The sequence below is a fragment of the Emiliania huxleyi genome (genome assembly GCF_000372725.1).
Source record: "Emiliania huxleyi CCMP1516 unplaced genomic scaffold EMIHUscaffold_747, whole genome shotgun sequence".
Taxonomy (NCBI): domain Eukaryota; phylum Haptophyta; order Isochrysidales; family Noelaerhabdaceae; genus Emiliania; species Emiliania huxleyi.
Genome location: NW_005196401.1, coordinates 7174 through 17852, shown reverse-complemented (window position 1 = coordinate 17852; position 10679 = coordinate 7174). Strand labels below are relative to the sequence as shown.

The following is a 10679-nucleotide window of genomic DNA, read 5'->3' as shown; positions in this document are numbered from 1 at the left end:
GCAACGAGAAGCACCGCGACGCTGTGCGCAACCGCTGCGACCTCGGCGCCCCAGTCCGATGGGCCGAGGAACAGCGCGGCCAGCGTGCTTGGGAGTGCCAGCGCAGCCATCGTGCCGGGCGGCGGGAGAAGCAAATCGGCCGGCAGTTTGTTCTCGACGAGCACTGCAGAGGCACACGCGGACAGTCCGATCGGCGCCGCGCAGCAAGGAACAGAGCAGAAGAGCAGCGTTGCGGCGAATCCAGCATAGCTGGTGCAGCAGGTGGGTAGGAGTGGTGCGAGGACCAGCGCCGTGTACGCGAGGATACGCGTGTAGCTCGTGGGCGCCAGCTGGCGCCGCGCCGCGGCCGCGAGCAGCCACGTGCCGGCGCGGAGCGCCAGCTCGGTGAGCGCGACCGTGAGCATGTTCTGGTTCGGGAGGCACGCGTCGGGGGCACCTGTGACGGCCCGCAAGGCGCGCGATACGGTGGTACCTGCGAGGGGGGGGGGGGAGGCGGAGGATGCAGAGGCGGAGGCGGCGGCGGCGGAAGAGGAGGAGGGGGAGAGTGAGGGGGAGGCGGAGGCGGGGGCACCTGTGACGGCCCGCTACGAGAAGGGCGACTACCGTTCGCGCGGGAGAAGAATTGCGACCCGAAGCTCGACTTCGAGACGTTCGGCGGATTCGGGGACGGCGTCCGCAGAATTCTTCGCAGGCGGCGGACCAGCTGAGTAACAAACTTTCGCACGCTCAGCACCTCGATGAGGTCACATGGACCACCAAGAACTGGCACGGGCTGCAGATGCAGCGCTTGTCTGTCGTCCTCCAGGTGGCGATCCCGTGTCCGACTCCCCGGGCGAGGGCGGCGGCGTTGGGTTATATCGCCTCCCCTCCCCGGGGGGTCGGGCCGGCTCTCCTTGGTCGACGAATCGCGCCCGCACCCGCGACCGTCTTTCCATCGTTCTCGGCTCGCCCCTCCCCTCCGCCGGCTCCTCCTCAAGCTCGGGGAGGCGTGGCCCTCCTTGTCGTAGATCACGGTGGTCCGACTGCTGCCGCGACGGGTCTACCCCCGGTGGGCTCGTGCGTCCCGACTCCACTCGCAGAGGTCGCGTCAGCTCATCTCTCGCCTCCTCCGACAACTGACCCCAGGCCCCCCCTGGGGCCCTCCGGCCTCGGCTCCCCAGCTCGTCGGCGGGTCCGTTACCGTATTGCGGCAACTCCCCTCCCCCAGCTCCTCCTCCCGGGTACTCCAGCCCCCGGCGGGGCGGTTCCGGATCCCCCAGGTTATTGTGAGTGAGTATTCTTGATACGAAACCACGACGACACACACCAGTCGACTCGCATCGGTTGCCTCCATGAACGGCGGAGCTATTCTCGCGCCCACACCACACCTGGCTCCAACGTGGACACGCCCATAGCTGGGGACACTACTAGGTCACGCATGGCATCAGAAGTTTTATCTCTGGGCCCCGAAAGGCATCTCTAGCAGCAGCACACACGCACACACACACACACCCCGTTATTCCGGCGGCACGGGGGCAGCGCGGGCCTCGTGTGGAGCAGGGAGGGTGTCTGTGGTGGGTTGTAGTCATACTACGTGGTTAGAACCACGCGCCCCTCAGGAGCTACACACACACACACACACACACTCACGGAGTGGGCCCCGAGTTTGAAAAGGGCGACGGACGCTTGCGTCCTAGCCTCCAACAACGCCTCCCCGGCGCAGAGGGGCCCCCGGAGGGATGCTCCGCCCCACGCCACGCCGCTTGCGGTGGTAGGTAGGTAGGTAGAAAGGTGAAGAACAGCCAGGCTCGGACTCGACACCAACGCGATATGGGCGGCGGTGCGATTCATTTATTTTTTGGGGGCGCGCCGCCAGGCGCGTCCCCACTTTTGTATCACAGCTGCGAGGGCCAACCAAGGGATTCGGCGCGTCAAGTTAACTTGACCGCTCGTTCGGGCTTTGGGCCGCAGGCCGGCGCGCAGCGCCACGCCGCCAGGCGTCCGCCGGAGGCCCGCCGGAGGCTCTTCCTGCGGCCACATTCTGGCAAGATTCCGCCGCGCTCAGGCAACCAGAGGATGCGTGCGCTGCGCTCAAACGTCGCGATTTGGCAATAGGCGCTCGAGCCGGCGCACAGCGGACGGGTGCGCCGCGCAGGGGGGGTCGGAGGGGTGCGAGAGGGGGCGTGGGTCGGGCGCGCACCGGCCGGCTCCGGGAGCGGCCGTCACGTCGAGGAGGGGGGCTGTCGGCGGCTCGAGCGGCGAGGCGTGCCACTCTGCTTCGCCGCCGACAGCCCCTCTTCCGAGCCGGCGCGTGGCGACGAGCCGCGGCCAGTGTCGCTGGTTCCTTTGGCGGCGCAGCGTTTATCCCCCCCACCCGCGCCCGCCCGCCCGACCGCCCGCCCGCCCTCAGGCCTTGCCCCTTCGCAGGCGCGGGAGCGCTCGCCGGCGAGCACCTCCTACCTCTCCTCGCCCGGCTGCTCCCTTGCCCCGTCGCCCGCCGCGCCCTCGCCCGGCCTCAAGAGCTTGGCGGCCTTTGTCCGCCAGCTCAAGGCGTGGGACGAGGCGTGCGCCGACGGCCGCTCGTCGTGCTGGTTCGAGACGGAGGGCGACCTCCCGCGGCTGGCCGGGGAGGCGCTGCTGGCCGAGGCGGCCGCGACGGGCGCGAGGCGGATCGCCTTTGACGCCGTCGCGGCGCGTCTCGAGGCGACCGCGGCGCCGCCGCCGCCTCTCGGCACCGCCTTGGCCGCGTGGCCCACGGGATGGGGCATCGAGGAGGGCAACTTCTGCGGGCTGGCGCACTGGGCTGTGGAGGTGTGGCACGCGGCCGGGTCGGTCGACGCGAGCCGGTGGCAGGTCGAGGCTGACGGAGGGCGCCTCTTCTTTGTGCGGGTCGCGGAAAAGGCCGCATAATCGCGCTCTCCGCCGAGGCCCGCCTCGGCGACGGCGCTCGCCGCGTAGCAGCAGCAGTAGCAGCAGCAGCAGCAGCACGTGATTCTTGACACATGATTACACTACACAGTCCTCCCTTCGGTTGTCGTTTCGACAAAAAAAAAATTGCTAACGCGAAAAACCGGCACACCAATCTCCCTTCCTCTCCCTATCCTTTCTTGGAGCTCTAGAGTCCACACCCCCCTGCCCCGGGATCGCGTACAAGCTGAGGCTACCGTAGGCCACACTAGCGTCGCTGGGGGTTCCCTGCCCTAGATGGGAAGCTGGCCGCTGATCCGAAGACCGACTGCACCAGGGCGCCTAGATATACTCAAGGTGAGCGAGGGTGAAGTTACGCCTTAAATGCCTGTCTCTCTACTGTGGACCTTACTCCGAGCGCGATGGCTCCTCCTATTCCCCCACCCCCCCTCCCCCCCCACTCTCTCCGAGTAAGGGCGTGCGCTACGTCCCCAAGGGGGGGGGGACGTGGGGGGGAGGTGTGACTTTTAGGTTGTGGCGTTTGGGTTTTTGTGGGGCACCCAAACGGTTTCGGTTTTCCTCCTTGGTGCCCCGAGTAGAGCGCGATCTCCCCTGGAGTCTGTCGCGCCCGTTCTGTCTAAGCTCGAGGTTCAACCTTCCAGTTGATCCTTATCGGACTGGTGAGGTCTGCCTAGCCGTCGTAGTGTAGTGCCTGGGGTGCGTCTGCGTCGGTGCTACACACACTCGGCAGGACGCTGCTGTAAAGGTCGTTGCTGCTGGTCGTCGCTGTTTGTTAATGGTGTTTTTTCTTTTTATGCTTATGGCAGTAAAAAGAAACGGAAACGTGTGCGGCAGGCGCGGGCTCGGTCGATATCCCATACTTCGACTCACATATTCACTGCTGCGGTGTGTGCCCGGGGAGGCGCGGCGGCGGGGTGGATTGAGAAGGTCTCAGAATGCAGAGAAGCTGCAGGCGTGCAGAGGCGCGCGCTGCAGTTTCTCTGATCGGGCTGCTGGCGGTGTGCGCGAGACGGCGTGGTGAGGCGTGAGGCAGGCTATTGTGGGGTGCGGGCTGCGTCTAAGCGTATGCGTGCACATGGTGCTGTATGCTGTGTGTGCAGGCAGGCTGACAGGCTGTGCACAGCAGACTGGGCGGATGAGCGAGCGCGCGTGCGGGCGTGCGTGCGCGCCTGGGCCTGCGCGGTGCCGTCGCACTCGCGGCGCGTCCTAGTACAGCCGCTTGTGGGATGCCAGAAGCAGTCTGCAGAGCCTGCACAGGGCGCAAAAAGGCGCAGGTGTGCTGGTGAGGTGTGCTGCGGCGCGCGCGTCGCGGCGTGGGTGGATATGCGGCTTGCTCTGGTGGTGCGAGGGGCGCGTGGCTGGTGCGGGCGGCGCGGGACGGCCATGGGGCGCCAGCACAGGGCAGACGCACATGAGACACAGGCTTCTGGGCGCTACGCGTGTTTGCGTGCGCGCGGGGACGTACGCGCAGTTTTCACGCGGTGTGCGTGGAGAAGGGCATGAGAGGCGCCGGCCGCGCGTGTGTTGTCGTGTGGGAGTTCGGAGTATGCCCGGAGGGCGTGCCCGTAGGCGACTAGACTTCGCACTGGCGCCGGAGGCCCCAGATATGAAGAAAAGGTTGTCGTTTCGACCCTGTTTTTTTCTTCTATCGCAGCGCACTCGCATCTGTGAGCCTAGCGCAGCGCGAACTCGCCGTCTGAGCCTAGCGCAGCGCGAACTCGCTCTGAGCCTAGCGCAGCGCCTCGGAAAACACCATTTTGGCTCGCCAACAAGCCCTCCGCGCCCCCACACCGTTAGGATAATACTTTTTTCTGCGCGAGCCGGCCGGCACCCTCATGCTCAGCTTGCTGCTCCTCGCTATCGTGAGTGGCAGCCACGCGCTGCTCCGTGGCGCATGCGGCTCGGCGGCGTGCGTGGCCCTCGGCGGCGGCGGCGGCGGCGCTTTGCTGAAGAGGCCGTGGTGCCGCCTATCGGCATCGGCGCCACCAGCCAATGCCGCCCCGGAGCGGCTCGGTGCAAGGCTCGGAGCGGCGGCACGAAGCCGGCCAGCTTTCATGGCTGCTCGCAGCTCAGCGGCGACGGAGCCGCTGCCTCCGACGCTTCTGCCGATCACCTTCTCGGTCTTTGCTCAGATGATTGGCGAGGGGATCGCGATCTCGTCCCTCCCGCTGCACATGACGCTGCTCGGCGCGTCGCCGCTCGAGGTGGGCTCTCGTCCCGACTCTCGCGAGCACTAAGTCAAACACACACACACACACACACACACACACACACACACACACACACACACACACACACACACACACACACACACACACACACACACACACACACACACACACACACACACACACACACACACACACACACACACACACACACACACACACACACACACACACACACACCAACACACACACACACACCAGCACCATCACCGACCGCCATCCGCCGCCAGCCCCAGCCGCCAGCCGCCAGCCGACCGGCCTCCTCCCCGCAGGTTGGCCTCGCAACCTCCTGCTTCTCCGTCGCCCAGATGGTCCAGAGATAGCCGAGACTTAGCCACGACGACATACGTTCAGATTTAGCCGAGAGCTGCCGTGAGCTGGCGCCGTTCACACCCGCCGGCATGGACAGGTCTGCTGCCCCGCCCTCGTCTCGCTCTCGAGCCGCTTCGGCCGCGCGCTCGTGCTGCGCGTCTGCTTGGGAGGTGCCTCCCTCTCCTCCTCCTGATTGCGCCGTCGTGACGGGCAATCTCATTATGCTTGTCTGCTCTCACCAGGCGCCACTCTCCTCCTCCTCCACTGTCGCTCTTCTCATCCAACAAAGCGGTCAACCGTTGGGTTGTTTGTGAGTCCAGGCGCCACCCTCTCGTCTCTGCTGATCGCCGCTTCCGGCCCTCCACCGCCGGCATGCTCACAGAGGACACGTCCACGACACGTCCGTGACACGTCCAAGACGTGTCCCGAAGGCTCCACCGCCGGGATCGTCACCGGCCGCTTCTGCGCCGGAGTCTTCGCGGCTTCGGTCCCGCAGCGGCGGAGGAGGAAGCAGCTAGCAAGTCACGGGCGCGGCGTCTTCACAGTTGCCGGCTGTGAACAGGTCCCGGTGGCGCAAGCGGCGGCGACTGACATTGTGAGCGCTTTGCTGCAGTCTGCTTCTGCGAGGAGGCGCCGTTCACAGCTTGCTGCTGTGAACAGGTGAGCGGGCCGCAGACAGCGCGCGCTCTCAGCCGGGTCTCCGCCGCCAACCAGGCAGATAGCCGAGAGGCAGCCGAGAGACAGCCGGATCTCCGCCCCCAACCAAGCTCGCGAGACATGGCCGAGATACAGCCGAGGTATTGCCGAGATACAGCCGAGATACAGCCGAGAGGCAGTTGTGGTCCCACCTCCTCCTGTGAACGGCGTCTCTTCACAGCTGGACGAGTGTGAACAGGCGGGTGTGGTGGTTGGCCCCGCTGCCTCCGCCCTCCTCATCGCCCTCTTCGCTTCTTGCGGCGTGGCGCCGCCGCTGCGTTTGCGCTGTGCTTTCGCTGCATCGGCGGTGCTGTCGATGTCGGTTGGGATCCCCGCACTCATTATGCGCCACGCCTCTCCACACCCTACAGCACCACTCCTAGCACACGGGGTAGCGTCTCTTCACACCCTCCCGCCTGTGAACAGGTCCTCGTCGCGTCAGTGCTGCCGGGAGGACGGCGCAACGCAGAGAGCGTCGCAGCTGCAGCGGCGAGGGAAGCGGCAGGCGGAGGAGGGGGAGGAGGGGATGGTGGGAGCGTGTCGCCAGTGCCGCCGGTGGCGGGTGTGGGCGCTGTGGCGCAGCCGCTGCTTCGCTTGCTCGCGGCGACGAACGATCGCTTCGCTGGGGGTGTGATGAGCTGGATTTATCTTCACAGCTGCGGGCTGTGAACAGGTGATGCTCGGCTGGTCCCTCACGCTCAGCGTGTCGACGTACGGTCTCTTCGCGCCGTTCGCGCTGGGGTGGCGGCCGATCGAAGCAAATTCCTTCCCTGCACATGCCTTTTGAACCTTCTGGTGCCTTTCTCTCAGGTACGGACAGTCGCAGCTGAGTGCGACCTTCTCCGCCGGCGCCGCTTGCACGATCCTCGTCCAGATCGCCCTCTTCCCGCGCCTCGTCGCCGCGCTGGGCGAGCATCACCGCTTCTGTCCCTCTCCCTCCCCCTCCCGCCCTCTCCCGCTCTCTCCTTTCCGCCTCTTTCCTCACCACCACCACTCACCACCCACCGCCACACTAGGCGAGCACCTCGCAGCGACGTGCGGTGCTGTCGCCGTCGCCGTCGGGCTCGGAAGCTGCTCGCTCGTGCACGCGCCGCTCCCGCTGCACACCGGGCGAGCGATCTAGATGTAGCCGAGATGTAGCCCAGATAGAGCGAGAGCCGCTCTGCACACCCAGACTCTTGCTAGACCTTTCCTAGAGCCTTCCTAGAGCCTCCCAGCACACGCCCGCTTGGCTCTCGCCTCCCTCCCCCGCGGCCGACTCGCATGCGCATCTTGGCTATATCTCAGCGCTATTTCTCGTCACCATTTCCCCCGCAGGCTCTACCTTCTCAACCGCGCCGGCTCGGGCGTGGCAGACACCGCCACGGCGACGCTGGTGGCGCGCTCGTCCCGCGGCAAGGAGCCGACGAGATGCAGCCGAGATGCAGCCGAGATGCAGCCGAGATGCTGCCGAGATATCGCTCGTCGCGCCGCGGTACGCGAAGAGATATGGCCGAGATGCAGCACGTCCGACACGCGACACGTCCCTGACACGTCCCCGACACGTCCCCGACACCCGACAGGAGCAGCGCTCTCGCAATCTCGGGCTGATCCAGTCATCGCGCGCCGCAGCTCGCATCGTGACACCGCTCGTCTCGGGCGGGAGATAGCTCGAGATCTACCCGAGATTCTCCCGAGATCCCACCGCGCTCCTCTCGGTTCGAGTATCTCATGAGACCCGCGACACGTCCACGACATGTCCGCGACACGTCCCCTGTCAGGCGAGCTCTTCCGTCGCTCGTGCGCCGCGCCGAAGCCATGGTGCACACCGCAGACTTAGCCCCACCACCCTCTTCCTCTTGCGGGTGGCTCTTGACACGCCGTCACCCGTTGAAACAGGTCCGGCACGCTGCCCTACCACCTCTGCGCCGCGTGCATGCTCGCCGCCGCCTCGATCCCGCTGTTGCTGCGCCGATCCGAGCGGGAGGCGGAGGAGGCGTCGGCGCAGGCGCAGCTGCGGGAGGGGACCGCGGCGGTGGCGAGATAGCGGACGATTATCGTCGCTCTTGCCGTGCAGTGTGCCGTGCGGTGTGCCTTTGCCTTGCGGTGTGCCGTGCGGTGGCGTTCGCTGTGGATCTCACACCACACCGCTGGGGCCGGCACAGTGCCAGAGCGAGCACGCTGGGAACCGAGAACCCCAACGCGCCGGACACTCGCGGTTTTTTAAATATGGGCGGTATTGTGTGAGAAGGAAGCAGGGCCGGACGTAACGATGAGAAGGGCACGCGCGGGTGGGTGGGCTCCTGCGGGAACCCTTTTCCGACGAGTCTTTGCGGGATGCGCCCGTCCAAATCGCCGATCGCACGTACCCGTCCACATCGTGCGCTACCTGCCGCGCCGCTGCGTGCGGCCCATTCCAGACACCCGCACACGCTTCGGCCTAGACCTGCAGCCCTCTGTCGCGACCGCCATACCGTCCCTGACCACAACCGCGAGCGCGACTGTGCATCGGCCACGAACGGAGCGCCGCCGCGCATTCATCTCCATGCCTCACGCAGCTCCCTGCCCCACCTCTAGGTTTCTGATGCTGGAACTCATTCCAGCGGGTGGCGACAAAGTAACCATCCGCATCAACTGGGCGGCGTCCGGACCCTCGGATCGCGCGCACAGTAATGAGCAGCCGGTCGACGCCGACTGCGCCATGCGAACAAGCTCACAGAGCGGCTGGATGGCCTCCCCAAAACCGCCGACGAGTTAGGTCGCAATCTCTCCGGCTACAAAGCACAAGGGTGGTCCTCGCTGGCCAGTCTGCACGACAACGCAACAAATAATGGACCAGCACACGTGGATGCGAAAGCTTCAAACAGTCCAGTCGACGGGCAGGAGTGGACAGGCAAGAAGGAACGCCCATCTGCGTGCTCCGACTCACAGCAAATACGCTCGCCGTGGCTCAGCAAGTTGCTGAGGCAAAAAATGCAGAACATTGACGGCACGCAGGCGGTCGTTCACCTCGATGCCAGCTGGCGCAAACTCTTGGCCGAAAACGGGATTAAGCTCCGCAAGGGCTCATACATCAAGATTGGCAACCTTTATTGGGCGCCGAAGCAAAAGCGGCGGGACATGACCACGTACCAAAAGGATCTGAGCACCTTCTTCGGAGACAAATTTACTGACGAGTTTACAAACGAGGTTGCAGCGTTGCAAAAGGAGTCAATGGACGGGCTCAAAACGTTCATCAAAGACGCGCTGCACGTCGACAAGCTGACTGGAGATGTCTCGTTTGAACGCGGGGTGATGAATTATGTCAACAAAGTAACCATCGGCGCTCTTGGCGCTAGCATGGCGTTTGGCGTGGGAGCAGGCGCAGGTGTGCTGACATCCACCGCCGGTATTCTTGCGGCCGCGGGCGGTCTCAGTGCGACTGGGGTCGGCATCGTTGTCGCTGCCCCCTTGGCGTTGTGTGCTGTTGGTTGGGGCATTCACCAGCAATATGGGATAAGCGAGGAGGAGTGCCAGACGAGGGCGATTAACTACTTTTTGAAGGGGCTAGCCGCGAACAAAAGCAATTTCCAGGAGAAGGTGTGCAGTAAATTTGACGAGGCGATGGGCGAGCTGATGGAAAAGCTCATGGACTTCCGTCTGCTCTCGTCGGAGTCGAAAGAGCTCCGGCATATCATCGAGAATAGCGACCAGGAGCGCGCGCGACTGGAGAAGCAATTCACTACACTACGAGAGGAGCTAGGGAAGCTGGACTCATGGCTCTGCGGAGACGCCGAGCTCAAGAGGATTGTCTTCGAAAGCTGTGGCGAGGATTTTTAGGTGAGCGGACAGTGGCTGCGGTGTGCGGAGTGCGGTCACAGAACTCGTCAGAAGCTGCCAGCGTGAGGGGAATATCTCACAGCTGGATCGGGTTCCAGCCGCAGTATGCACCTCAAATGAAAATATAACACTGGGTGCATGTACAAACATTATATAATCGCACGCTTACATACATAGCCACACGACACCGATTTACCAGCCGCAGCAAGCCTCGCAGTGCAGACGAGAGACACAGCGACAGAGGCACTGGGGTGGAGGATGGGGCGGGGCGGGGGAGGCAACGAAGGGGGTGGAGGATGGGGTGAGGGAGCACAGAGGGTGGGAGAGTGCTCGAGGCAGTGGGCGCGAAACAGGGTGCACAGAGGGACTGGGGCCGGTACACACATGTCCAGCAACGCGTGAGAGCCGTGCGCAGAATACGCGGGTCGCATGCAAGAAGCGCCAGGGACGGCGCAAGGGGCGTACGGGCGTCAGGGCCGCGTTCAGGGCCGGTACGTTGGGAGCGTTGTCAGGGCCGCGACGCCTCGACGGCGTGGTCGGAGATGTACCTGAGACGTGTCATGGACGTGTCGTGGACGTGTGTCGTGGGCATGTCGCGGACGTGTCGTGGACGTGTCGTGGGCGTGTATGCGTCACGGGCGTGTCGTGGGCGAGTGTTCGGCAGCGCACCGCGAGAAGCTCGAGCAGAGCATGGCGAGGGAGGGGTCGTCCAGCTGAGAGAGGTGCGCCAGCAGCTGC

General features: G+C 64.9%; 3 protein-coding genes across 3 annotated transcripts in view; 1 reads left to right on the top strand and 2 right to left on the bottom strand.

The window, feature by feature from the left end:
• Window positions 1-404, bottom strand: part of EMIHUDRAFT_120939 (hypothetical protein) — a gene marked incomplete at both ends in the record, with an annotated part of 1229 nt that extends 825 nt beyond the window's left edge. Inside the window, one exon of the mRNA XM_005760639.1 lies at window positions 15-404. Coding sequence (XP_005760696.1) covers window positions 15-404 — 390 coding nt within the window. The remainder of the gene's footprint in view (window positions 1-14) is intronic.
• A 1490-nt stretch (window positions 405-1894) lies between these two features.
• EMIHUDRAFT_372006 (hypothetical protein) lies at window positions 1895-4583 on the bottom strand. Its single transcript, XM_005760638.1, has 3 exons — window positions 4535-4583; window positions 2096-3019; window positions 1895-2024 (listed from the first exon to the last, which is right to left on the bottom strand). The coding sequence occupies exon 2, from the start codon at window positions 2745-2747 to the stop codon at window positions 2436-2438; it is 312 nt and encodes a 103-aa protein (XP_005760695.1). The 5' UTR covers window positions 2748-3019; window positions 4535-4583; the 3' UTR covers window positions 1895-2024; window positions 2096-2435.
• Window positions 4584-4733: 150 nt separating this feature from the next.
• EMIHUDRAFT_471094 (hypothetical protein) lies at window positions 4734-9941 on the top strand (the record flags this gene model as incomplete). Its single annotated transcript, XM_005760637.1, has 10 exons — window positions 4734-5111; window positions 5408-5446; window positions 5545-5617; window positions 6343-6346; window positions 6570-6672; window positions 6817-6884; window positions 6954-7069; window positions 7160-7178; window positions 8022-8157; window positions 9006-9941. The coding sequence occupies exons 1-10, from the start codon at window positions 4743-4745 to the stop codon at window positions 9939-9941; spliced, it is 1863 nt and encodes a 620-aa protein (XP_005760694.1). The 5' UTR covers window positions 4734-4742.
• Between the last annotated feature and the right edge of the window lie 738 nt (window positions 9942-10679).